The sequence below is a fragment of the Suricata suricatta genome, chromosome 7 (genome assembly GCF_006229205.1).
Source record: "Suricata suricatta isolate VVHF042 chromosome 7, meerkat_22Aug2017_6uvM2_HiC, whole genome shotgun sequence".
Lineage (NCBI taxonomy): Eukaryota > Metazoa > Chordata > Mammalia > Carnivora > Herpestidae > Suricata > Suricata suricatta.
This window is the reverse complement of record NC_043706.1, coordinates 8,492,659-8,520,552: the sequence shown is the minus strand read 5'-3', so window position 1 is coordinate 8,520,552 and position 27,894 is coordinate 8,492,659. Positions and strand designations below refer to the sequence as shown.

The 27,894-nt window shown below is 41.6% G+C and overlaps 1 protein-coding gene and 1 long non-coding RNA gene across 7 annotated transcripts in view; one reads left to right on the top strand and one right to left on the bottom strand.

Moving 5' to 3' along the window:
- Positions 1-27,894, top strand: part of CDKAL1 (CDK5 regulatory subunit associated protein 1 like 1) — a 646,364-nt gene that overhangs the window by 296,714 nt on the left and 321,756 nt on the right. For all 6 annotated transcript variants that reach the window (XM_029944073.1, XM_029944074.1, XM_029944076.1 and 3 more), the window contains one exon: positions 1,270-1,373. In XM_029944073.1, the coding sequence (XP_029799933.1) occupies positions 1,270-1,373 (104 nt within the window). The remainder of the gene's footprint in view (positions 1-1,269; positions 1,374-27,894) is intronic.
- On the bottom strand, positions 18,255-23,125 carry LOC115295810. The gene is made up of 3 exons (XR_003910586.1): positions 23,050-23,125; positions 19,580-19,701; positions 18,255-18,348 (listed from the first exon to the last, which is right to left on the bottom strand). It is a non-coding gene; the product is annotated as an uncharacterized LOC115295810 (long non-coding RNA).

The window sequence follows — 27,894 nt, the reverse complement described above, 5'->3', positions numbered from 1 at the left end:
ACCTATTCTCTTGAAGCTGTTCCAAAACATAGAAATGGAAGGAAAACTTCCAAACTCTTTCTAGGAAGCCAGCATTACCTTGATTCCTAAACCAGGCAAAGACCCGACTAAAATGGAGAGCTATAGACCAATTCCACTGATGAATATGGATGCAGAAATCCTCAACAAGCTAGTAGGCAACCGGAATCAACAATACATCAAAAAAATTATTCACCATGACCTAATGGGATTTATACGGGTGATGCAGGCCTGGTTCAACATCAGCAAAATAATCAATGTGATTTATCACATCAGTAAGAGAAAGAGCAAAAACCACATGATTCTCTCAATAGATGCAGAGAAACATTTGACAAAATACAGCATCCTTTCTTGATAAAAACCCTTAAGAAAGTAGGGATAGAAGGATCATACCTGGAGATCATAAAAGCCATAAATAAAAAACCCACTGCTAATACCATCCTCAATGGGGAACTTTCCGCCTAAGGTCAGGAATAAGACAGGGATGTTCACTCTCACCACTATTATTCAATATAATAACAAAATTTATTAAATTATTTTTAAAAATTATGAGAGCAGAGCCAACATTGTGGTTTTTCAATGGTAATTCTTTATCATATCTTTAGACATTTGGGAAATTTTTTCTTTTTTCAAAACTAATAGTGTTATTCTCCTTGTTTACTTTCTCTAATATAATCCTAGGGAGCATTCTTTGGACTTGTTTTAATATATATATTTTTCTGACTTCAGAAGTGAAAAATACTGTCTTAAAATTTCTAAGTCTATGGTGTATTTTTTTTTGTGAGACTGCTATGTTGCCTTTTTATTCTTATATTATTAGTTAAATTAATATGCCCTATCATTTCTAAATAATACAGTATGCATAAGCAGTACTAAATTTTTATTTTTATCATGGCCAAGCAATGTCAGTGGTTTAAAAAAAATGTGGATCTTGAATTTCTTTTGGTTAATCAATCATTGTATTTATAAACTTTGTTCCTCATCAATATGTTCCTTTGAAGATAATACTGCGTGATTAGTACAACCATTTTTTTGAATAGTTGAATCTTAAAATAATTGCAAATTGCAATTTCTGTGCCTGGTGGAAATAAAATAAATAATATGGTAGATATTGACATTTTAAGTATTTCTTATATAAAATGGGACATGTCACTAAACTAACGTTTTGGTGTATGTTTTGTTTTGTTTTCCATGTTAAGTATGTGCTATTTTTAAAAATTGGAGCCTCATTTATTGCTATCGTTTGAACAGGTGTCTGAATGCTTGTACTTACTGCAAAACTAAACATGCCAGAGGAAATTTGGCCAGTTATCCAATTGACGAATTAGTCGACAGAGCCAAGCAGTCTTTTCAAGGTAAGAGTTTCTAGAATCATGTGCAATTTTTACCACTCTTCCAGCTCCTTATGATGTGTTTTGAACTTTATCACCCATTTTCACCTCATAGAAAAGACAAAAAAAGAAAGAAATCACTGACCATCTGAGGTGTGTTAAGACTTTTGTGGACTGAGTGAAATCCTTTTCAAGATTTTTGCCTCTTTCTTTGATAATTTTTGGACCATTTAGAAAAATAGAATAAGTGTTTCCAGGGGTCTTGGAAAAGGTAGATTTTACTATATCAACCAATAAAGGTAGCTCTCTTTATCTGCAGAACTGTTGGACCAGTAAAGAGTGGCACTGGTGTAGAGTCCTAGTGAGAATAATTCTTTGTGTGGGTGGCCAGCTACTTCTGAATCATCAGTTGCTGGAAAATGTGATTGTGTAGGTATCTCTCGGCATCTAATAAGACTTATCTTTAACATGAGTCATGGCTCTGTTGATACATAACTGTTTATTATAAACTTCCTCATTTGTCTTTGTTTATAATATGTGTGTATAACATTGGGGTGTCTTTATACCTGATGTGATACAATAGATTATATCTATTGTCTCATAATCGTGTGGGTTAATAGTTATTGGCGATGTACTTTCCCTTTTAGCAAGTAACTTGGGATGCTGCTTTTAAGTACTTCACACCCTCAAATTCAAAGTCAGAGTTCTTTATTTAAATAGTACTTTAAATGAAGTAGGCATTTCTTTATTAACTCTCTGTAAAGATTATATCAACATGAATTTGGAATGCTCTTTATAATAAAAAAGTACCCTTGATTGACTGATTAACTCCTCCAACAATTATTTTTATACTTTCACATTCTTAGTTCAGTCCCCTCCTTCATTCACATTCAACTTGTATTGAACAAGAAATAAAAGGCAACACACTGACTCTTACCAGCATTCTGTTTTAGAGCAGGTTATTATCTTACTGAAGATCAGTCTCCATGGTACTCTTCTGTACAACAGGACTGCGTCAAGGTTTTTTTCAGAACGGGCATCCATTTGCACAGAAACTTAATCTGTTTGAAAAATGATGCCTTTGCTGGTATTCTGACTTGGTGTCTATTTTGCTATGTATCCGCCAGATGATGATGGGGGTGTTAAAACTCTGGGATCTATTCACCAAACACTGCAAATTGGTAGGGGTATGAGTTAGTTCTATCAAAGGACTTTTCCAAACAGTATGCATTTCTAACGGCAACTAAATATAACTGGAAAAAGTCTTCTCATTTTACTCTGAACATTTAATTTACAAACGTGAAACTGTTAAATCACCATCTAGAAAGTGAATGTGTTCTCTTGGCTCCCTCATATCTATTCTTATGTATACCTCTGCTGACATTTGGACGTGATTGCTGCTTGACTTAGCGTGGACGCATTGATGTTTTACACTTGCCTTGAGGTAAAAACCAGAAAGGAATAATCCTAGGTTTTATAAACTAATTATAGAGTTTTTCTAAAGATATCCAGCTTAGCTCTCTGATTTATCTTTAGAAATGCCCTCTGAGCAATACAAGTCCGTGTGTGACTGCTGTCAGACCCGAGTTGTCACTTAATGTCGTCATATCCAACTGGGTTGGGCCAGTCAAGGTGAATCTTTCAAAGTATGTATCAGAGGTTAGCAGTGACTTAGTGTTTATTTATAGAGGAAGTATTAGAAGAGATTTATTTAGTATTGCTTTTCTCAGCTTGAGTATGTGAGTGTCTGTGTATGTTCTTTTTTGTTCCCAACTGTGGAATGCTGGCAATGTAACATTTTTCAATTGTCTTTTTACCTGTGTATTACAGTTGAAACTGAAGGTGAACTCGTTTGATTGACGTATGCTACTATTACTGAAATACTGAGGTCTTAGCTTCCTAGGCAAGCCAGTGCGGTTAGAAAAACTGAGTCATCAGGTATCTGATGAGCTTTGCCGTAGGCGAGTTTGAACTTGAATGGAGTTCTGCTGCTTAGCCGCTAACTGTGGTCCGAAGAAGGTCCTTGGCCCTCCAAGCCGCGTTTTCTCATTACTGTGACATTTAGCTCTGCTTGTAGTTAGAATTCGATATCGCATCTACAAAATAATTGACTGTGTCCTTTTTATGAAGAAGACGTGTTACTTAAATGGAAGGAATTTAAAGTGAATCCAAGAAGTCTAATTTTGAGTAAGAATATTGGAACATCTATAACAGACATTAATGACTGGAGTCAAATGACAGGTTTTCTTTTGCTATTAAAATATGTTTTATGAAAAACCTCTCTAGAAATAGAAACTACTTAGTGTGACAGTTACCTCTCATTCTCTTAATTTGAGAAAAGCAGATTCTTGCTGAGGATGGCCTTATAATCTTTTTCCACTGCAGGAAGTATCCGTTGATAACTCACATTTTAAACACACTGAGTTAGTTCATTATCTTTCTTCTGCAGAAGACATTGGGATTTTACTGATCCGACAGAGTTTCTGTGTTTGAGCTTTAGAATTGTGAAGCATAATTATGAAAGTAAATACAATAGTAGAAAAACCTCTTATCTCTGTGCCTCTTGCATATTTAGTTCTTTAGTAATCCAGGTGTTAGGAATATTCTTCGAGCTAGAACCCCTTAAATTCTTCAGTACACCATTATTCAGTGGCCCTGTAATTAATAATAAACAATATGGTTCTTTGAAAGCCTACTTTAAGATGAAAACTCTGAATGTGCTGCTAATAAATTTTAGTCCTAGGAAAGCCACTATGTGATTGGAAGTTAAAGGAAAAGTACATTTCCTTTCTTTTTCTTAAATTTTTTGACGACTGACTGTATATGACAAATACGGAGTGGTTTTTTTAAAACTCCAAACGAGTTGTAGAATGGGTATTGAACCCAGGTTGCCTGTCAGATGATACAGAGTACAGTTTCTTTCTGAATAGCATATTTATGAAAAATTTTATATTCATAAAAATTTATTTCTTAAAAGTTTATTTCCTAGTAGTCTAATGAATGAAGAGGCTAAGGCCTGACCCAATGGCAAGGAAGCATTCAGAAGAGGTTCTGAAATAATCATGACATTATTCTGAAAGCACGGTGGCTTCCCAAAGCGCTAATTATCCTGCCTATACATTTCAGCTGCCAAAACATGAGAAAGAGAGCTCATTAAATTTTGGATGGATAGCATTAAAGCCAAAGTACTTATATTTTTAAATAGAAACTTTACCTTTTACATATATGTGTGTGTGTGTGTGTGTGTGTGTGTGTGTGTATAAAATTTAGTTTATGCTTAGCTGGTTTCCTAGCTTTGTGGTTTTTTGTTTTGTTTTGTTTTTTTCTCTTTTTTCTCTCACCCTAGCCCCAATGACATTTTCACCTTCTCAATATGTTTATCATTTTTGTGGCTAGTTCCGAATGGAAGATTTATCACGTAACGGCAGCTTCTCATCTCATTGTTCTAACAGACTTGGGACACCTTCTCCCTCACCTCCTCACCTGTGCTGAGATTTAGGTACTAAAATTCCTAAGCATCACAGTTTTGGGGGGCTGGGCTTTGACACGGTTGCATTTTAGATATCTAGAAAAACATGTCAAGCTGTGACCAGGACTTTGTTGGGGCCAGAATGAATTTACAAGCTAGTGTTTTCCAGGATATTTGTATCGATTTTTCTCTAGCAGGTAATCAATCAGTTTCAGTTGTGTAAGTGACGGAGCAAGCCTTTTTAAGTGCGTGCCGGGTGAGTGGTGTGGAAACGCCACCTTCCACGGCAGTCTCTGGAATCAAAATGTGGAGATGATGGATGAGCTATTTTTATAGCTATCGTGTGCTTTTCTAGACCTCATTTGTGTGTCAGTACTGTTTTTTTCTTATAAATTTGAAAAACCCTCATAAAATAAGTGGCCTAAACCAGTTATGGAAAGGTAAATAAAATGAGATGAAATATTCAAAGCAGGGAGAAAATTTCTTGATGCTCAGGGATTTTAATATTCCTGTTGAAATTTTTAAAAAAATGAATTCTGTTTGAGAGGTACAAAGATACTCTCCATTGAGTATAGGCTTAATTATGAAATACAACTGGAAAACATTACTTCCTGACCTTTTAGGCAGGACAGGATATGAGCCGTATTTGATTTTTGGAAGTATGAGCTTAGATTCTTGAGTTACAGTGTGTACCAAGCCACATTTAACTCATCACCTTTAGCAATGAGTACTGTATATTGATTTTGATCTGAGATCAGCAAAGAGATCAGGGATTGCATTCTTTTAATTTATATGGCAGTTATTTGAGTGTCTCTTTTATTCCTTTATCTTTTCATTTGTGCCATGTTCAAAGAGAAATTTCTTTCTTCTGTAGGATTAAGAGCATTAATTTGCATGTTTGTTACACCTTATGAGGATTTTAGGCAGCTTACATTAAATGACTGTGCATGTAATGGACCCTGAAAATAAAAGCTGTATAAAATGTTGTGTTTTCAGAAAGGGAAGGTAATTTTACCAGCTGGTGAATCCTGGCTCTCCAGAAGAATAAGGAAATATGGTGATTCATATACTTTGACATGAGTGTGAAAAAAGGAAGTGTATAGTTTATAATGAGACATATACATGTTTGAGGCTATAGACACTAAGAATTATGTTCCTTTCCTAAAAGACATTGACTAATGTAATAAAAATGCCTTTAGCTGGTAATACATAGAAATTCAAAGTATAGTCTCTACATGGTGTTTTCTTCTGTTGATTCTTTAAGAAACCCAAAATATAATATTGAATGAGAACTTTTCAACGAAATTTTAATGAGGCACCTACATGTCATATACATGATACATGTAACTTGGTGAGGGGACCCGATGCCTAAACAATTATTTGTCAAATATCTGATCTAAATAAGCTGAGGTGGTTGATAACTTTGATTTCGGAGAACGCTAGTTACAGCCGCCAGTGGCAAAGCAGAGTGTAATTTACATGGCGTTTGCCTCGTCACATCTCTGAGTTGCTGAGTCAGTGGGGTTCAAATCTTTTCTTAGCAATTAAGGGAATCCTTTCTTCAAATGAAATTTGAAAAGTAAGAGCCAAGTTACCATAGTTGAAACAGAGGCGAGACCCTGCTTAATGAGCCCTACCCTCGGAGTCTTTCCTTAGCACCTTTGGACTCCGGCCGAATAGTCTGGTGTCCAGGTTTTCCCGCTCCCAGAAAGTAGAGCATCCCTGTGAACTGTCTTGTACGCCCCGCGGAAAGCAAAGGAGCAGTTACGATTGGCTTGTCTGGAAAATCTTTGAGTTCCGGGACCCAAAAAATTACCGACCTCTCTTAGGTTTTTCTGATACCTTAGGACGCCTCTTGCCCGCGGGTCCACAAAATAAATGGAGCTCAAGCACACAGGCTCCCAGACACGGTTCAGAGCTGTGGCCGCTGGATGCTGAGACGCCGAGTGTGGTCTCCCCAGGCAGGAGCTCCGAGGGGCCACCCTCCCGCCCAGGCTGTGCCCTGCCCTCTCTTCGAGTGGCGTGCTGCGAAGCTTGCTGATGCTGTTTTCACTTCTCGCCTTTTTTTTTTTTTTTTTTTTGGTACAAACAAAAACCCTCCTTGGATTTCATTGAGTTAGCGGAAAACAGGTAGCAACATGAGTCTTTCACAAAGCAGAGCGGCCTAAAGTGAACTTGAGAACACACGAGATGCCTGTGCTCCTTAATACGCCAATCCGGGTGTGGCAGATGTTTTCTTAACAGGGCTGGGCGGTACGTTCTTTAGGCTCTGTGGGCCCTGGTCTCTGTTGCAAGTTCCTTTCCGCCCTTGCCGCATGGAAGCAACCACAGACAGTACATGAATGAATGGGTGGGTGTGGCTGTGTTCCATTTAAGCTGTATTTGTGATCAGAATTACGGGTGAAAGGATTCACTGGTGCATTCTGGGGAAAGCTAACTTAACCAAATGAGAGAAGAACTCTCTATGGCAGAACTTCCTGTTGTTTCCAATACGCTAATATTTGCCGTAAATCCCTAAGAGAAGGAGGATGTGGTCTTCAGGGTCTGAGGTTGGTCTCGGTCGATCAGTGTTCTTGGTCTGGCTGCTCGTTTGAGTCACTTGACAGTCATAAAACCCAAACCAGACTTGGCCCTGGGTCCCGTTCCTGACAAGTGCCCCACGCTTCCTGTGGACGGGGAGCCCTGGCTTTCCTCCGGTACAGGTCCCGCTCATGTATGCCCGGGGCTGGGGCCTGGGATTGAGAACCACAGGTGTGGACACTTCGGTGGACGCTGTACAGTGAACTGACCCCGTTCACCTCTGTGAGAGAGATCTCGAAGAGGAAACCGTGGCGCAGGAGGAAGCAATGAGCTGAGTCTGGGAGGTTGGAAGGACGGCACGAGTGTTGTGTATCTGCTGGCACCCGAGAGCGGTGTCCCAAGGTGCTCACTTAAGTTAAAAGGTTGCAGTGGGTTTTGTTCTCCCCAGGGCATCACAAAAGGGTCAGCTGGCATTTACTGAGCATTTGCTGTACTGGGGACTAAAAAGATGGAAAGAAAAAAAAAAGCAGAGTTCTTGCCTTGAAGGGGTTCCCCCTAGTTTAGAAGGTCAGGGTTGAAGGTCGGGCTGATGAAAATTAAAGTACGCAGACACAGGGAAGAGATCTTCAGATAACAAAAATCACCCAGCCTTTTAACATAAGTAAGCACCTTTGGATTTTGAAGACGTCCATCGTCTCTCGGGTGCTGTGTCCGTAGATCAAACACACTTGTGTTCCCTGCCCACCTTCCCTGGCTCTGGGGCCCCTTCCCTACTCAGCCTGCGTTTCTTCTCAGAATCCTCAACACGGCTCTTGTTGGCCACCGCCAGTGGAGTACACCGAGTAACCAAAGTCGAATCTCCTTGCCACTCTGAATCTTGAGTTTATGTGATGCTAGAGGTCTTTGAAGGAGAGAAAACGAGCAGTGACTCTGGAACTGAAGTCACTGTTAGAACTGTTATTTTTCCATCCAACAAGCATTTACCAGCATTTGTCAGAAACAGTTCGTGTGTCTGCTAGTAGGCACATGGTTTAGAAAAGTGGGCATAACAATACATCATTAAAATCAGCCTTTGATTACTTCTGCCAGGAGGCCCCTGGAAGAGGTTTGCTGATAACTGAGCAAACAGCTTATTTTGCTGGGAAACGACACAGTCTGAGGCTGTTTAACAGAATGGCATTTGTTCATAACTCTCTGAATTTCGTAGTTCAGGGTATATCTAATCCAAAGTACAGAAAAGTGGGAGCTTCCGGGAAGGCCTTTTGATATCCCTCCTCAGGAAATCAGTAATCATTCCCCCACTGTTTTTGGTGAGTTTTTTGTTTTGTTGGTTTTTTTTTTTTTTTTTTTTTTTTTTGCTCCATTGCATTCTCTGAAGCAACTTGCAAATACACAAGTATAGAAATGTATGTAAGATCACGAGACCCTGGGAAAACCTGAGAAAAGCAAGTGTCGATGTGGAATTGCATCACTGAATGGAGGCCATGGTCACATAACGCAGTTTAGACTCTGAACTTCTTGAGAGCTTATTGTCTATAAGGGAAAAAAAGACAGCCTGGCCTTGGATTTGGAGACTTCCCCTGGGAGTCTGTGTGGAGCCTATGGAGAGATACAGAACGTCTCCACAGTGTCCATTTAACACGCAAATTCGCATACCGGTTTCTTAAAGTTGCATATTCGACATGCCTTGTTAAAGCGTACAGAGCCAAGTCCTCGAAAGCAGAACACTCTGAAAGGCTAAGGCACGGACATCCCCAGTAGTTGTGACTCTGTTGTGTTTCGGTCCCACTTGCGAATCCCATTGCTTAGGACTTGGAGCACCACAAACGAATCCCACAGGAGAGGCCAACAGCTTAGGGGCCTGTGTACCCCCAGTTGTCCTGCGAGATGGCGCATCCCAGTGCCGGAAGAAGATGTTAAAATTTGTGTTGATTTGTATTTTCTCATCCTTTGGATTTTTCTTTTGCCTGCAGTTTATATTGTACATAATAGATCAGTACAAAATGCCTGAGCATGGGTAATGATCTCCATCTGTAGTGATGTGTTCTTAAATTTTCTGACTGAAGAAAGTGATTTTTCAAAGTGTGTGGACCACGGATTTAGAGGAACCCACAGCCCATCTCGCACACTAACCGTGGCTGTTCCAGCAAAGCATTTGGTGTGAGTGGGGCACCTAGTTCTTTGCTCACCGTCATGGTCCGAAGGGGTCTGTACCCCGTTTGGCTTCAGTGCAGACCCTTCTGCGATTGAGATCAAATAGGCAGCTAATGAAGTCGATGTCTTTTGGAGGAAAACTAAAGCTCTGATGAGGACTCTTCCCATGCGTCTCTGCTCCAGGACAGACTCCGTGTCGTTAGCACTTTCCCCTTGGCTTCCTTCTCGGGTGGGGGCCCGGAGACTGAGCCCAGAAGGTGCGAGCCGGGCGTGTGTGGCAGCGTGCGCACTGGTTTAGTAGGTGCTCAGTAAATGCTGAAGAACTGGCTGATCCTTGACCTGATGACGCCTGATGACGTTCCTCATGTGACTTGGAGCCTGCAGTGAAGACGTAGCCTGGAAAAACTAAATTTTACCGGGAGCAAGAGGTACTGTTGGGTCTCAGCGGCCCTTGGGGCCCGAAGGAGTACTGTGTCCTTACCGTAATTTACTTTTGGAAATTATTTCCTGATATTTAATGGGCTATTTCACCGAGTAGGTGTATCCACTTAGGTGCACGTTTTTGTTATAAATATATATTTGCTTTGAGGTTTTCCCCCCTCTTGTACTAAGCAGTTTTCTGCCAAAGATGCTAGGTGACAGGAGGACAAAAGTTAACCAAAGGTTTGCTGTCAGCGTTTGAACTGAGGCTGATGTGTCTCTGGGATCATTTTGGTGAACTTTAAAGGCTGCAAGTTAGTTTTGGAAGGTTGTCTAATGGAATTTTAATAGCCCTGGAAAGATGTGAAAAGTGATACCGCTACCTGGTGGTTTGTAAACCTGACCTTTGTGAAATGTTTTCTGGGCAAAAGTACTACTTTGTGATGCCAGCAGCTTTTATTGATTCTCTAGAGTCTGCAGTTTTCTGACACTGGCTGTCAATTTATTCCAGCTGAAAAATTATTAAATTCCTTCTCCTGCTCGTGTGGATATTAAATTGCAGTAAACATCCTCGTGCCACGTCAGGTATGGGGAGCACAATTTTCTGCATAAAAAAAATTTTGTTAGCGGGACCTTGGCTGTTCTGCAGAGGTGATAAATTTCTGGACTTCTTTTTATTTGTTGCTCTGAGTAATATTTATTTCTCTTGCTAGCACATCTGTTGCTATTTGTAATGTAAGAAAGACGAGTCTGACTTAGATCGCAGACTTTAAAAAATCAGCCCCTTAGTTTAGTTCCTCATGTCTGATTCTGGCAACAATAGAAGAGTGAGAACCTGGGGGTAATAAGGTTTAAGCAGTGAAAGTATAATTGGGGAAGAATGGGCAAGATCTGGTGGGAGAATGAATTGAGTGAATAAGGGAAAGAATGAATAAATAAGATGACCATCCCCTCGCCATAGAGCTTTTTGATGTGTTGTGTTTTAGTTACGGAAGGTGAATGAGGTGTGTTGGTAATCGTGGACAGAAGCCCATCTCCCGCTTCCCGGTCTTCTGTGAATAACCCTGGACCTTTGGGGTAGACATTTAAAGCACAGACAGGTGGCCAGATCCCAAGTCAGTAGGTCTGCCCTTGGCCTAGGGATTTGCGTTTTCAAATGACTTACTCTACATGACTCAGAGGCATTTGGTAAGGACCACTTCTAGAAGCTTCTGCGTAGAAAACTTTAATTAAATAAATATACCGAGCCATTTAATGAAAACACTCCATGGAAGTGGAGATAAAGAAAACCCTGCACCTGTTTCCCCCACGTAATAGATGCGGTTCCTTTCCTCCCACGCCCGCCTGTCCTCAGAGTCGTGCGTGGGTTTAAAAATGCAGATTCCCAGGCACCACCCGAAAAGATTCAGATTCTGTGAGCTGGGCTACAGCCAGGGGGTCTTTTTTTTAGAAGCTGCACGGGTTTAGGATTCACCACCTAGGTTTTGTTTGTTTGTGGTCTGGTTCTTTTTGATGTAAAATTTGGATTGAGTTTTTCACTCTTTAAATACTGCTCTTTGGGTATAGTTTGAGTGGAGCCTTTCAAAGCAGAGTGTCATGCTGTCATAATTAGAAGAACAAAGAGGCATTTAACTCTCATTTTATAACACAAATCTGTATGTATCTACTGTGTATCAACATGATTGAAGTAATTAGCTGATTTGTTTTTATAGGTATACAAAGAATATGTTCGGTGGTGTAGTTTGTAAAGTATCTTTATTTCCTTGAGATAAGATGTGCCTTTATTTTTCTTTATCCAAGTGTTAGAAATGCTAATTCTAGAGGTGCCTGGGTGGCTCAGTCGGTTAAGCGTTCGGCTTCAGCTCAGGTCATGATCTCACGGTTCGTGGGTTCAAGCCCCACATCAGGCTCTCTGCTGACGGCTAACTCTGAGCCTGGAGCCTGCTTCAGATTCTGTATCTCCCTCTCTGTCTGATCCTCCCCTGCTAGTGCTCTCTGTCTCTCAAAAACAAATTTAAAAACATGCTAAGTCTATATGGTAGTTGAACTCTACATTTCTCTAGTTTGGAACACACTTTTGATATATTTGCATGATAGAATAATACACTGTTTTGACTATTACTGTTTACAAAGTTTATAGTAACCTGGAAAGTGTTGTCTCATAATTGTGTTAAAAACATAAAAATCATATATACCTTACAATCACCACAATTTTTAATAAGCAAGCAAAAATAATTGAGTACAGAAAAAATTAAGCTGATATGTTAGTTTTGTTGGAGAGACAAAGAACATATTAAAATTTTTTCTGCTCTTAATATTTTCTGTAAGTACATATCCTTTTAGACTACACAGAGAAAACCAACTTCATTTTTAAGGAATTGCATATTTTAAATTTTCAGAGTTTTTCAGCGTAGAAAATTAAATCACAGGCATTTGAAATAGAGTCGCTTTTATATCCCGATTAAGCTACAAGACACAGAACTGTGGTGGCTATTTGGAACACTTGATTAACAGGAACTTATTTGTACTACCTTTGGAATTGGTGGATTCTCTTTGACCATAGAATAGCCTGACATTCTGATAATTTACTTTTCACAAATAATAAACTCTATACAATGAAGACTCCTTCAGGAGAAATCTGAAAGCTCTGTGGGTTCACCTATTCTGTTTCCTGCCCCGCTCTGTGGTTGAAACTGCAATTCTCTGAATAAATCAGAGAGCAGGCTGGGGAGGAGAGCTTTGCAGTGGTCTTGGACCCTCCGCTTTCAGATGCACCCGAGGAGGACAGGGGGCCTCCTGAGCTCCCACGCACTTCTGCACTTCTGTTAACCACTGTGCTCGGCCTCTTCTGTTCCATGGAACAGCATTAAGAACGTCTTCCTTGAAAGACAATTCAGAGAATATGGGGGGAAAAGAGACGTGTGAGCAGGAGAAGTTTAGGGAAGGGAAGGCTTCGGGCTGGAAGACTAAGTGGTAGCTTCTTCGAAAAGGAGGGACTTGGGTCCCTGAAGGGTGGTTTGCATTTGGAAGGAAATCCCATTGAATTTGGGATCAAAGTCCAGGAGAGCCCATGCGACCTGGGTGCATTCTCCACTCCAGTCCTCTTATCTCACGGTCTCTCTAACCTGCTGTCCCCCAACTCTTCTTCCTTAGTTCCTCAGCACAGCGCTCACTCTTCCCCTTTGAAGCGCTTTACTTGTGATCTTGCCCGGCTGTCTCTTTCATAGTAAAGTGTCAGGCTCGGTGTGGCCTCTTCACGGGGTCCTTCTCTGACAGCCCTGTGTAAGGGAAGTTTTGCTTCTTCATTCCCGTCATATCACACGTTTCCTCCAAAGCACCTAATATTTGCACCTCATACCCATTTGTCTTTGCATCTCTTTATTTACAGTTTGTTCTGAGAACATAGTGAGGTTGCCTGTTGTATTTATTCATCACTGGACTCTCAGAGCTTGGCATAAGTTATGACATATCGTAGGCACGTAGTAAATATTGTTGAATGGATGTATGAATAAAATTATGCATTAATAGAATTCTATTTTGAACTCTTTAAAAACATTTTTTCTTAGTGAGGTATGCTATTTTTTCCCTTAAAAATTTTTTTAAGTTTATTTATTTTTGAGAGAGAGAGTGTGAGCATGAGCATGTGAGTGGAGGAGGGGCAGAGAGAGAGGAGAGACGGGGAGAGAGAATCCCAAGCAGGCGCTGCACTGTCAGCGTGCTGCTCAGTGCGGGGCTCAAACTCATGGACCATGAGATCATGACCTGAGCTGCAGTCAAGAGTCGGATGCATAACTGACTGAGCCCCCCAGGCACCCCTGCTGTTTATTTTTTAGAGCAAAGTATAAGCAACGTAAACTGTACGTATGGGTGTGTTGTCATTAGGAAAACACATATTTGCTTTTTCTAACTCCCGTCCCCAGCAGGCGTGAAGTGACGGGCTTCAACGGCGGGGGCAGAGATGGTAGGTGTTTCATGCTTCGTGTCTGATAAAGGATTTCCCTGTGCGGGCAGGTGTACCAGAGATGTAGAATGGCCACAGCCCAGAAGTGTGGAGCACGGTGTTCAGACTCAGAAGGGGTGCCTGTAAAGTCACAAAACAAAAAGATTGGAGTTGGAAATCAAAGCCAGGGTAGGAAACCAGAAAAGTGGAGAGAAAATCAGCCCAAGCACATGGAGCATAAATGGGAGAAAGTTAGAACTCGTTAGTTAGAAAGGGTCGAAGTACATGCCACTTGCAGCGTGTTGGACTTGACGCAGGGTTTAAAGCTACGTGTGCAGTGGACGAAGCCCATTTCTGGCATAAAAACTATTTCAAGTGTTTAACGGTTCATATTTTCCTCTCCCTGATACCATGTGGGCAGACGATTGAAACGTTCTAGGGGGCCCCACTGAGTCAGCCCTTTGTCAGTCACACTCTGTGCAGACTAGACCCCTTCCCACCTTGACGGTCAGCTTGGCCATTGTGACCAGCTCTGGCCAATGGAACCGGAAGGCATGATGCGGTAAACCGGGCTTGCTCCTGTGGAAAGTAGCTCGGAGCCCCGAGCCGCCGCGGTAGGAGGCCCGGCCAGCAGCTGGCAGTATCTTACGGGCGGCCATGGGCAGCCAGCTGCCAGCTTCCCAGCCGGGACCAGGCCTGCAAACGAAGAAGCCGCATTGATCAGAAGCTAAGCCCAGCCCAGACTGCAGAATTGTGAGTAATTATAAATTATTATTTTAAGCCACGGACTTAAATTTTTTTTACTGTTTATTTATTTTTGAGAGCGATAGAGAGGGTGAGACGGGGAAGAGTAGAGAGAGAGACAGAGACAGAGACACAGAGTCTGAAGCAGGCTCCGGGCTCTGGGCTGTCAGCACAGAGCCCAACATGGGACTTGAACTCACAAGCGTGAGATCATGACCTGAGCTGAAGTCGGACGCTCAACCGACTGAGCCCCCAGGCGCCCCTTAAGCCACCAACTTTATAGGGCAGTGTGTTGTACAGGCATAAGTATGTTGTGGTAGATATTTTTAAGGATGCATTTTAATATAAAAACTCCATAATACTTTTATTATATTTACAACACCTTTTAAGATTAGCCAGCTATATCCAGGATTGCTGTTCATTAAGCTAAATATGGTGGTAATAATAAGATTATGGTTTATACAATCACCGGCTTACACTGGGAACGGTTAGACATAGAACTAAAAATCAAAGAGCCTCATGGATTGTAGTGTAGAGCCTAATATGTTAGCCATTGTATCACTGGATGCTAAGAACAATGATTCAGGTAATCCCAAGATTCTGTGGCATTTTGGTTAAGGACACAATAGGTTAACTGCTGTGTGTGTAGTTTATTGGCTCTGTGGCCTTGAGGAAGCTGTTTGGTATGTTCTCTCTCAGCCTCGGTTTTCTCCTCTGACATGTAAGGGAAAAGCATACTTCTTAGATACTCAGCATGAAAGTAACGGTAAGTCTGTGATACTTTGTGAATACTTAGTAAATGGTCGCTGACACCATATTGTTCTGGACAATGAGAGGAAGAGGAAGGAGGAAGGAGGAAGAGGAACAAGAGGAAAAAGTCGATACCTAAGGAAACGTTCTTGGCATTTCGGTTTCTCTCTTTGGGACTGTGTTCTGTGTGTGTTTGCTCGCACACCCCCCGCTTTCACTTGCTGGCGCCTGGGCTGCTTTTCAGAAGCAGCAGTGGACCCTGTATGTGCTTCTCACGTCCTGGAGCGCATGCGAGTCACTTGTGCGTTGTGTTAACCTGCAGGTTTTGTGTCTGTGGACGTTGAGTGGGGCCTGAGACTCTGCATGTTAAGCTCCCAGGTGGTGCTGGCGTTGCGGGCGCTTGCACCGCGGCAAGAGGGCCTGCGGGATGACCCGGTGTCCCGACCCTTCGCGTTTCGGTCTCATCTCCCTCCCAGCCACCAGCTTTCAGCATCGGGTACCAGGTAACTCCTTAGTCGGAGTGTTTTCTTCATGTGGACTCCGCCCGCGCTGGTGTCTCCCGGGCTCCGTTCAAGTGGGTTGTGTACATGTCTTCCTCCTCCGCTTCACCTCCTCTGGAATAAGGGCTGCCCGGATCTTGCTTATCTTTACATCACAATTAATGCTTAATAAATGTGGTTTGCATGCACGCACACATGCCCTTACGATTCTTGTAACGGGAGACTGGAAACGTCTTGTTTTGCTTGGTAAGGAAGTAGTGAACGCTCGCAGAATGAACCTTTCGAACGCCTGGCGGTGGATCCTGGAGGTTGGAGACGTCACCAGCCAGTGCCCTTGATCGGGAAGGAGGGAAGGATGGATTGCTCACAGATGTGAGGTCACTTTCAGAGGAGCATGCGGACTGGGCACAGTTGGAACTATGAGGTTTCAATTTTTGGTAAACATTAAAGTATCCCCATACTATATTCTATTAACAAATAATGGCAAACTAGAGAATATTTAAGGTAAAATGAATGCTTTACACAGGAAATGTGACCGAAAACCGGCGGTATAAAGGTATTCTCTTTGAAAGGTTTCCTTTAAAAAAATCGGATTGTATACAAGCAAATTCACATCTGTTTTTACATCTGTGTTTACTCTGATTATATCTAAGGTTTATTTTTTTTGACTTGAAATAATTTCCATGTAAGAGACTGACCTTCATTTACAGTTGTACTGACTTGAAGATATAATTTACTGTGTAATTAGTTTTAGTAAAAAAAAAAAAGTGGGGGTAGGAGAAACTTGGCACTGTGTTGGAGAATAAATTGAATTGATTTTTCAAAATAATTTCTTCAAGTATATTAGCTCAGCATTTGAATGTTTCCAGCAGTATGATTTCTGTGGCTAAGTTCTCAAGTAATAGGTGCTCTTTGTAAATTCATAAATATTGCAATTAAGTGAAAATTATACCACCTATGAATTTGGAAATTTTGTAATGTTTTTGCTGAGATTGATTAACGTTTTGCATTTTACTGTATATTTCTTGACTTAAAATAATGATATTTAAAACAGCTTACTTTGAGTAAATACAAGAGATTGGTTGAGGTTTCCCCCCCCAGCACATTAGCCAAGGTTAGTGTGCAATTTAACCTTAATCGTTGTTGTTGTTATTTATTTAACAAACATTTGTCAAGTACCCATTAAGTGGGATTTGTGATGATGAAATGCTGCATAGTTTAACGTATTCTGTAGTGAATGTTGGAACATTAAAAGGTAATTTGTAAGTGTGGCTTGATAACAAGTGAAAAAACAAGTATGCGTTTTTCTTCACTAAAACACAACTTGCTGAATTATAAGGTGCTACTTAAACATGAGTGGCTTGTTCAGAATAATTTAAGTAAAAGGAAAACTGAACAGAAACTTGGACCAACATATTTTGGGTAAGATGAGATATTTCTCCAGTTGGCCATCAGCTAGATGTTACCATGTGATCATGTATTCAGCCGCCATATTGCTTATCATTCTGAAACATGGACTCCAGGATGCAAAATGGCTGTCACCATGTAAATAGAAATTCATTTTATATGCTGCAAAATATTTATTACATTCTACCACCAGAAACGTAAAATGGGCTCTTTGCACATCAGTGGTTTTATTCCTAATTTTATTTTCATTCTTGTCACAGTGATTTTTTTTTCAATGAATGCAAGTGTGATTATAAATATAATTCAGACGCTATGCTGTTCTTTGGGCCCTTATATTCATAAAATTGTTTATGAAGTGGGCATCAAATAATTTTCTTTGCACTTTTACATCTGGCTTTTCCTCGTTACATTGACCTAGTGAATTATAGGTGCTGGCGCTCTTGTCTCTGCGTTATTGAAGCACAGAGAGGTTACAGTGCGTGTCTGAGCAAGAGTACTAAAATGGCGACTTTCTGATTGATGGGCCAGTGCACTTTGCATTATAGAATGCCTGCCCCTCAGGGAAAATGCTGTACTCAAACACTTGATATTGCAGATGCATTGCTTGCTACGGTGCAGTTTAGTTTATTATGAAAACTGGGGTCATTTCATCAGTTGTGATCATTTTGGGGGAAGCCCTTCGTGGTATTGCAGCGCCCGTGTTCTTGGACGGAGGCATCGACACACTTCACAGGTCTTCAGTCTCATTGGCCGTTACTGTTTCAAAAAGATTAGATACCTGTTAAAAACAACAGAATGCTGGAAATCAGATCCAAGCAATAACTTTAGGGTCTAGGAACCTTAACATACTAAGAGAAAGTGTTTTAATATTTGTTAGTAAATAAGACTGTATTTAAGTACGTTCATTAAGTAGATCAGTAAGGTACATCTAAAACTAATTATGCTTAATTTGGAAAAACACTTACTCTCTTGAATTTTGGAAATTAAAAATGTTGAAAAGAACATTCTGGGTCCCCTGGCTGGCTCAGTAGGTGGAGCATGTGACTCTTGATCTCCGAGTCCTGGGTTACAGCCCCATTTGGGGGTAGAGTTTACCTAATTAAAAACATAAAAATTAAAAACTAAGAGAAAATTCTTCACTTCATATCTTAGAAATACACATGACATGAATACAGTAATGATGTTAATGGGACAGAAAGTTCAGCTCTGCTCCACATGCCTGTGAACTTGAGGCTGGGAATCCATGAAGATACTTAAAGCTTCCACTGTACCCATCCGAGTACCCATCGGATTGTCTAAAACCTGCCTTCCCCTCATCCCGCAGACCGCCATTGGGTATGCTGCGAATGCGGATTTGAAATCTATTTGCAAACCAATTCCTATTTTTAAAAAAAGTGGATTTGGGAAAACGGATTTACAGCCAGACCGGGTACCTCAGAAATGCTGAGCAAATCCACTCTTCTTTCATTGCCAGTCGCGCCTGGTTTTAATTTTAAGCAAATTGCATTTGTAACCGGCTCTTGTTTTGCTTTACTTTCTGAGAACCAGTGCCCCAGAGAAAGAAAAAATAAACCCACTTTTGTTCCCAGTTTATTTGCAAACCAGGTCAGACGCCCTTGATTAGCTCTCAGTTGGAGGATAATTTGAACCTTGACAGATTGAACCCAAACAGCGGGGTTTCTCTAGTCTGGCCAACAGATAGAAAAAATAAAATAAAAGCTAATTCCAGTTCACAAGCCGTACAACAGGACTGAATAAATGTGCAACTGTTAATGAATAGCTATTTCAAATATTTACAAAAGGCTCAAGGAAAAAGAAAAGATTAGCATCTTAGGCAGCTGTTCTAAGGGAAACCTATTAAAAATAAACATGATAAATGATGCTTGAGAGCTAATATATCTGTCAAATATCAAATACACTCAAAGGAAAAAAAACAACAACAACACTGTTTCAGGAAAAAAAAAAAATCAACCAAAAAACCAAAGACTCTTTTGGGCACAGCTCTCTTGCTTTGCGATTGACACCAGAATTTTGTTCTTACTCTTTTTTAAATTTATCTTTTCCAATCATGGAATGTTCATACAGACAGTGTTTTATAGATTGTAAAGTCATGGGTAAGTGAATGGAATCATTAGAGTTGTGTCCGTCGTGATTAAATTGGTTAGAAACTTGAAAATTCACCTATATATCATTTGAATGAAGACATACTGTTAATTGTTATTTTATGGGATTGCAGATGATACAATGGCTTGAATATGATAGTAATAACATTTTAGCATCATGGCAGTTGTGCCAGGAAATGCCACATAAAAATGGAGATTATTACCGTGGCAGTGAGGTGCTGGTTCCCATCGCTGATTTCACGCATAGTCACTGTTTATTGCCGGCGGGGTTGGTATCAGGCGTGCTGACCTCTTCATGGAAACACTCCTTTTTTTCTCACTTCAGCTAAAATTAAAGCAAACTGGATTTGCCATGTGTTAGCAACTTGTATAGTAGACCTTTGTTGTTCAAGACTTACCATTCGTGTTTTTAACTTTTCTTGATAACCTGAAAATCTGTGCAAAGAAGCAACTTGGAATTTCTGAGGCTTGACTCTGCATCTGAATAGCAGGATTCTGAGGCTGGAGAGGAGGATCAGGCCATTTGTCTGCTCAGTGAGTGTAGCTAGCTCTTAGAATTGATACCCCAGGGTAAGGTAGGGGGAGCCTCCTGAGGTGTTTTAGTGGTAGCTTACTGAATCTTTGTTTTCTGGCCGAGATGTCACCTGAAGGAAAGCCAGTTAATCACGTATAACCGCTGTGAACTTGGAGATTTGTGGATGGTAAGGATCTACTGTATTAATAATTGAGTATTTGAAAAGGTTAAAAGTAGTAATTTTGATTTGATGTCATTTCTAATTTGTAGAAATGGGATTCTCTCCCAGGAGTGTGGGTCATTCTGTGAACATTCAGCAGCATGTCCATCAGTTTAAGTTTGTTCTGTGGAGAGAGGGGGGCCGGGGTGAAAACATAACGCGCTTGGGTCATGATGTCAGCCAGAAGTCAGTCAGCACACCTACTGCGGTTCCGGCTGCTTCCAGAAGCAGTGCAGGTGCGTGGCCATCTGGAGCCCCTTCTAGGGAGGCCACGTCTTACTAGGGACACTGAGGTGAAGGTCACCAGACTCTTGGGACCCGAGGGTTGGGCCCTGGCCCGTTGCTCCCACCTCACATCGCGCTCCTGTCCAGGGGCGCACTCAGCCTCAGCAGTGTCTCCACTGATCCGTTTCCCCTGTCCCCACACAAGTGAACACCGAGATTGAACACTCCATAATTACCTATTGCCTGGAATACGCTTTAATCACCGTTAGTTCATGTCTGCCCACTAATGGAGAGTTAGAAAGTGGAGGGGAGATGACTGAAAACATAGACTCATGTACGGGGGGCCTGAGAGTCAGGAGGGCGGGAGAAGGAAGAAGCCAGCCGGTTTAGTCTTTTAAGCCACATGTTGCTTCCGTGCAATAAACAGTGTTCTTATATTTCTGTTTAATTCTTTGAAACACACACACACACACACACACACACACACACACACACACGAGGAGAATTACATTATGATTTATCTTTACAGGAAGGGCCACATCAACACTGTTGATATTTTTAATGATGACTTTCTATTTCTGCTCTGTTGAAAGGGCGCTAAATATCACCCCCGTTCTAAAAGTGAGCCCTGAAAGGGTCTGTTTCTGATTTAGAAAATGCTTTGGTTTGGGCTCCATTGATAACACCACATTTTCATGCTGTTGTACAGTTATATTAGACCCTTCCACTTAGGCTCCCTTTGTACTTCCTCATTGTAATTTACACACTGGGTTGGTACATTCTCTTCAAGACAGTTTGTCTTGTGCCTCCAGCTGCTCCCCAATAGCCATTGTGCTGAATAAGCACTTACTTCAGTATGTCCTTGATACAATTAATGCAGGCATCTGCAGAAGCGGCGGCCGCAGCGGCAGCTGCAGAGCCTTATGGAAGCCAACTTCTGCTTAGCATTGTGATAAAAGAAATAGTTTTGAGCTGGAAGCTAATGTTGGCTTATTTTTAGCATAAAAAGAGTTGCACCTGCCAGGGCCAGCAGAGGACTGAGGTTTGTTGATTACACGTTCTTGTTAGTGCCATTGTTATTGGTAAAATGGGGATGATGTCATCCTTATCAGACTGAATTGGCACCCTGTAGAGTGACAAATAATTTACCCTCTGTGGTTTTATCAGCATGGGCCGCATGTTAGAAGCTCCTAGAGTGCTGAGTTTTCACAGTTGAATGCTATGGAACTGCAGAGGTGTGTGAAAATGAAAGGGATTGATACTTGTAATCAGTGCACATAGTAATGGCCAAGGTGTAATGAAACATAAGTGCACATTTAGGGTAATTATGCCGCTACCAGGTGGGGCCCTGGGGCTTTGCATGTACAGAAGCTGCTTGAGGTGGCGGATGTGCAGCGAGGAATCCTGCGGCACCATCTGGTAGATTCTCATTTTCTCATTAATTCTTCTGTCCCCTAAGTCTGGGCTGCATTGACTTTGAACAGCACTTCATCTGTTCAGTATCTCGTCGCAGTTTAGTTGGGGGTTGCTTTCAACAGCGGTATTGATATGCTGTGACTGTCCGTCTCAGCTGTGTGAAATATATTACAACCAACCATTCAGTGAATTTTTTTTTTTTGAGTAAAGCCAACTGGCCTTAGTAATGCCCTCATGACCATCTGACTCTAAATGTTTCCCCACTGAGGTTATTATTTTAAGTAAAATAGTTGGAATAGCCAAATGTACCTTGTCCTCTAGAATGCTTTGTAAATAACAGTATGGTAGAAGTCCAAAAAAGTAAGTGGTTACAAAAGTGCGTTTTCTTTGGTTATCTAAAAAAAAAGTATATTTTATTTCTACAGGCTGATTTAGTTTTTGCCTCAAATATAACAAAACCTTATTTTTCAGTCAAGCTTAAGAATAAGAAATTATTAATATACATAATGCCCCTGAACTGAACACCTCAGAATGTTACAGCGGTTTCTAGAAAAAAGAATACGAAAATGATATTCAAGCTTGTATATTTTGGAGGAAAGTAAAATTCTTTAAGCTTGCTAAATTAATTTTTATGAATATTTTCATATAACATTAAGAATAATGTATTTAAGGTACCTATCAGGATGATTATAGTTCACAAATGGCTGCTTTCTTTATTACAAATATTAATATCATGAAAAGTTTTAATGGAATCTATATATATTTATATAACACAAATAGTAATAATAAAGTGACGTCAGATGGCCGCCATTTTATGCTATGCATTTTATGGCAGAGTACTGTGTGTCACAATAATTTGGGCAATCTTCTGGAGCCTGTGGTTGCATTTAGTTGACATTAGATTAGTGATTTCACAATCTCTTTAATAAATACAAAATAATATCTGAGTGGTTCTTTAAGTGCATTGTATAAACAGTAAAAATGCCCCATTAAAGTTTTCCACCAAGAGGCTCCCCATGCATTTTGTCCTTTTATTTCCAGGAATTTTCCTAAAATGGAAATCGAGAGGGGGAAAAAACATGTCAGCTTCTTCCAAAAATGACACGGATGCTCCCAGGGATGTCCCAGGAGCGTCAGTCACGGACTCTGGAGTCCTGGACAGGCCTGGGGAGCTCCTGTGTCTGTGACCGAGCTGCCGTCCCACAGCCTGACGCCCACACCCCCCACCTCCATGGTGGGAAGGAGTCAGGAGCAGGGTGGTCCTGCAGGATGCCCCCATGGGCTGTCCTCACATTTACCTTGAGTCCGGGTCCTGAAAGACTCAGAGGCTGCGTCTCATTTCCCCTCCTTTCTGTCCGTGTGAGTTCATTTAGGGCAGCCGATGATAAGAGGCTGTGAAAAGTCCAGAATTATTTCTCAGGAGGTCACCTGATTATTATTTATCATATAGCGTGGGGGTGGACAGGAAGTATTCCAGAGTACTTAATTCTCTCCCGAAGGTTACTCCTATCTGTTCAGAGCATTTACATATCAGGATTTTTTCTTCCCTTCATGCATAGACATTAGCCAGATTACCTGTTCTCTGGGCTGTGAGCTTAGTGAAGGCCTAGGCAGGGAGGTCAAGCCGTTTGGATCCCGTCTTGGCTGCGAGCCAGCTATGTGACTTGGAACAAGTAACAACCTTCCCGAGTCTCAGCCTTCTCCTCTGTAACCTGAAAATGCTAATTCGCTACCTCGCATAAATTGTGAGAATTCCTGGTAAGGTCTTCCTGGCACCCAGCCTGCCCGCGGGCACTCAGCGACAGTTACTGCTCTTGTGGTTATTTTCATCAGCTTCCTGACGAAGGGTCTCCGCAGTATTCAGGTGACAGAAACGAGTGGGCAGGGCCGCACCAGGGTCCAGCTGTCATCCTGTGTTCTCTGCTCCTGCCTGCTCTCGGTGGCAGGGATGGGCGCCTGCCTCCTCAGTTCCAACATAGTTCCTAGCCAAGACATGCCACCCGAAGAGCCTTGATGAATTAGGAGAAACACCTGTGTCGTGCTCCTCATGATATTTTTAAATGCATAAAAAGTCCATAGGATTATAAGAAAACAAACTATGTTGAAATTGCATTATCAGTATACAGAAAGGACAGTTTAGTGATATGATAATATTTGTGTTTATCAATACACTAAATAAGATGCAGCTGTGTGTCTAATAATTGTCTTAATTTCATAGTAGTGACACCTCAAATGTTTTCAAAATATCTGCAGTAACTAACGTGATGTGAAACTATAATTTCTTATGGACAAAATCTTAGGTGCCGAAGATACCTATAACTTAGTACATATATTCATAATTGTAGAAGTGCCAAATTTTGGCTAGAGACTAGTGAAAACAGTGAGTGTGTATGTGTTTTCCATCCAAATTCATGTCTGTCCCGGAACATGTTCAAGTTTCTGGGGCCAAGATAGGAAACTCCTGCTGGAGTAGAGGTAACTTTCAACTAAGTTTCTTCATGAAACAAAAAGTATAAACAACACCAACAACGACAAAAGCTAATAAATGCACGAACCAGAAGGTTTGCATTGTATTGGCCCTTGGCCAAGACCTCTGGTTGATGGGCCCTTCGGGTCTACCGCTGTTGATCCCCTCCTGAAAGTAAGATTAGCTGTGTCTTAGAGTTTTATACAAAGTAGTTACTTGTTACTGATTATGATTGAAAATATACATACTGTTCTACTTAAGTTAGAATATGAATTTTGCATGAAATATCACTTTCTCTTAAGTCTATCTCTTGTGTCACTAGTAAGTCTATCTTTTGTGTCATGGTCTATAACATTCCGTTAGTTTACAAACAGTGGATCTGTCCCTTTACCAGTGAGTACAGAGCGCTTAAGAACATAATAGGTTTGGAATTATTTTTTTGATTTTTTTTATACTTTTATTTTTGAGAGAGAGAGAGAGAGAGAGAGTGCGAGTGGAGGAGAGGCAGAGAGAGAGAGGGAGACACAGAATCGGAAGCAGGCTCCAGGCTCTGAGCTGTCAGCACAGAGCCCAATGTGAGGTTCAGACACACAAACTGTGAGATCATGACCTGAGCTGAAGTCAGACGCTTAACCAACTGAGCCACCCAGGCGCCCGGTTTGGAATTCTTGAATGAAGTGGCCTGGGGTGCAGTAGTGTCTCAATTAAAATCTTGAAGTGACTTTGCCGAACCATAGAGCAACAGGAAAGACTCAATTATGTTCCAAGTACAGGTTATGGTTGCATAGTTTTTAATGTCACTAATTATAGAAGGGAATAGTCACAAAAACATGTTTTGAAAAACATATCTAGCATCTTGTATTATTGAAAATTTTTTAATTTAAAATGTATACTTTAGGGCAGCAGTACTTTATTTTTTAGCACTCTGAAAAGCTTACTTTTCCTAATATGCACTTTCCTGATTATCTCTTCAAAAGGCCAATTCATTACTACAGTTTTGTTTACCAAAATTGTACTCAGAACTAAGTAAAAATAACAATTAGCAAGAATCATCAGAGTGCAGAGAAAGACTAATTTTTGGCTTTCGAGATGGTGCTGGTTGATAGAGGACAAGTACCTTTAAGCTGAGTTTCAAAAGACACTTAGGATTCAGGGCCCCTGGGGAGCTCAATCCATTGAGCGTCTGACTCTTAATTTTGCCTCACGTCATGATTCCAGAGTCGTAGGATCAAGCCCTGTGTCTTGCTCTCTGCAGAGCATGGAGCCTGCTTAAGATTCATATTCATTCTCTCTCTCTCCCTACCTCGATCTCTCTCTCTTTTTCTGTCTCTTTTTCTGTCTCTGTCTCTGTGTCTCTCTTTTCCCTGCCCCTCTGCTTGCATGTACACGTGCACTCTCTTTCAAAAATCCAAAAAAAATGAACAAAAAACTTAAAAAACAGAGGCTGAGTGGGATGTGGCAGATGGTAGCGTGGCAAGGGCACTCCCAGTCTAGACTGGACAAATAACGGGAGCAGATATGGAGAGAGACGGACGGGCATGTTTCAGTCAAGAACACCGAGCTGTGGGACTCGCTGGGTGCGCAGCAGGATGTGATGAGTTCTACGCAGGCCGGATTGCGGAAGCCTTATGTCCACAGCTAAGAAGCTTCAGCATCGTTTTGTAATTACTGGAAAGAAATCAAGGGTATTATATAATAAGTATGGATTTTGAAAAATTGGAGAATGAGAAAACACACATACTGTCCCCAGTGACAGACTTGTAACCTGAATGCCTGGAAAGTGTTGTGTCAGTAACAGAAATTGAGATGCCAACAGGGGCACCTTGCTTTAGAAGAAAGGAAACTGTTAGCTTTGGGCTTGGTGTAGTGTTGGAAGCCTTTCTTTGCAGAAATTTCTAGCTGTCCATTCCAAATTCTCCCCTGAGTCTCTCTCTTAAAAAGTTTAAGTTTTGGGGTACCTGTTGGCTGAGTGTGTAGAGCATACAACTCCTGATCTTGGGATTGTAAGTTCAACCCCACGTTGGGTACTGAGATTAGTTAGAAATAAAATGAAAAGTTCAAGTTTAAATGAAAATTTGGGAGTCAAACATTGGAGCAGAGAGCGGGGAAGGTGCCAGCTCTTCCGCAGAGGCTGAGTAGGATGAAGACAGTATCATCGATGTGATAATTAGGAACTCATTGGTAAGCCTGAACAGCTTCATCAGAGTCGTCATTTCCAGACTTCAGTGTACGTACCAATGACCCAGGAAGCCTTTCAAAAATGTAGATGTGGGAACTCATTATTACAGGTGTCTCGGACGAGGGCACGGCCTGAAAGCCTGCTTCCGTCAGCGCAGGGACGATGGTGGCGGTGATGATAATAGGGACCGAGATATTTATCAGAGAGGGAGGGAGGGAGAGGACTGCTAATATACATGCCAGTTCCAGTTCTGTGTCCGCTGTGTTTGTAACCATAGTCTCCCAAGAACCCTTTGAAGAATATACTCTAGTTTTTCTATTTCAGAAATAAGAACACTGAATCAAAGAGATGATAAGTAACTTGCCCAGGTTTATTTATAACGCCAGGACATTGTTACTGTGTAGTCCATGATCGTGACCACCATGTTACCCACCGTGGGTGCCAAGAATGAGCCCCTTAGAGCAGGGCCCTCCGGAGGTAGGCCCAGGGGGACTGTGTCCAGCCTCCCGAATCCCAAGGCCCTTAGTCACTGTGTTTATTTCCGTACATGTTTTAAAAGGCATTGCTTTGTTCGATGTTACAATTCCTGTAACACCGTTTTGACCTTGCTTAATTCTTAATATTGTTTGAGCCTTAAAAAATATAAGTGTCCAGGATTCTCTTAACCTCCAGGAGGCCGTTGGTGAGTGAGTGCAGAGGAAGCTAGATGGCGGCGACCGGCGTAGCTAGAGGGAGGTGACTGAGGTTTGGAGGTTAGGGAGGGGCGGCCGGTCCAGAAATCTGTGTGGAGGGCGCTTAAGAGTGGCCGTCCCCGGTCGGGGGCTGTGGTTTTAAAACAAACACACTGATTTCGCTGGGAGTTGTGTTTATTTGTACTGCCTCGAAGGGCACCGGGCCCAAGATGCAGAGGGAAGTGATTGGGGTTTGGAGTGGCGTCAGGGGGAGGCTGCCAGAGCCCTGTCAAAGCTACCCGTCGGTGCCCCCAGCCATGGAGAGAGACGAAGCCCTGGGACGGGAGCACCGCTGTCACAGCAGGGACCACGTCTGCGTGCTTCTAGAGGACCAGGAAGGAGATTTTAATTTCACCGGCGAGGTGGTCCTCGCAGGGTGGGAGAGGTGTTCAGAGGCGGGGAGGGACCGTGAGGCCAGATGGGCACAGGGGCAGGGGCGCTCCCCTGCCCTCCCACAGAAAGGGGAACGGAGAATTCACGTTAAAAGCGGAGAAATTTGGAAGTAGTGGGAGGAGGGTCAGACTTGCAGGATGCGTGGTTCTCTAGTTCTCTTAATAAGTAGGTGGCAAGGCCGTCGCCCTGGAAGCCGTGGGGGTTTGAGGAGAACGGTTGTACATCACTCGATAATTATATGGCTGTGTAGACCTTTGAAATTGATAAGAGGGAAAAATAACAGAAGCTCTTAGTATAGGTTTCAGTACTTACATTTAAAATATTTCATCTTCACTATTGTTTGTGAGTTGGGGTGGGGGTTGGAAGCCTCTTT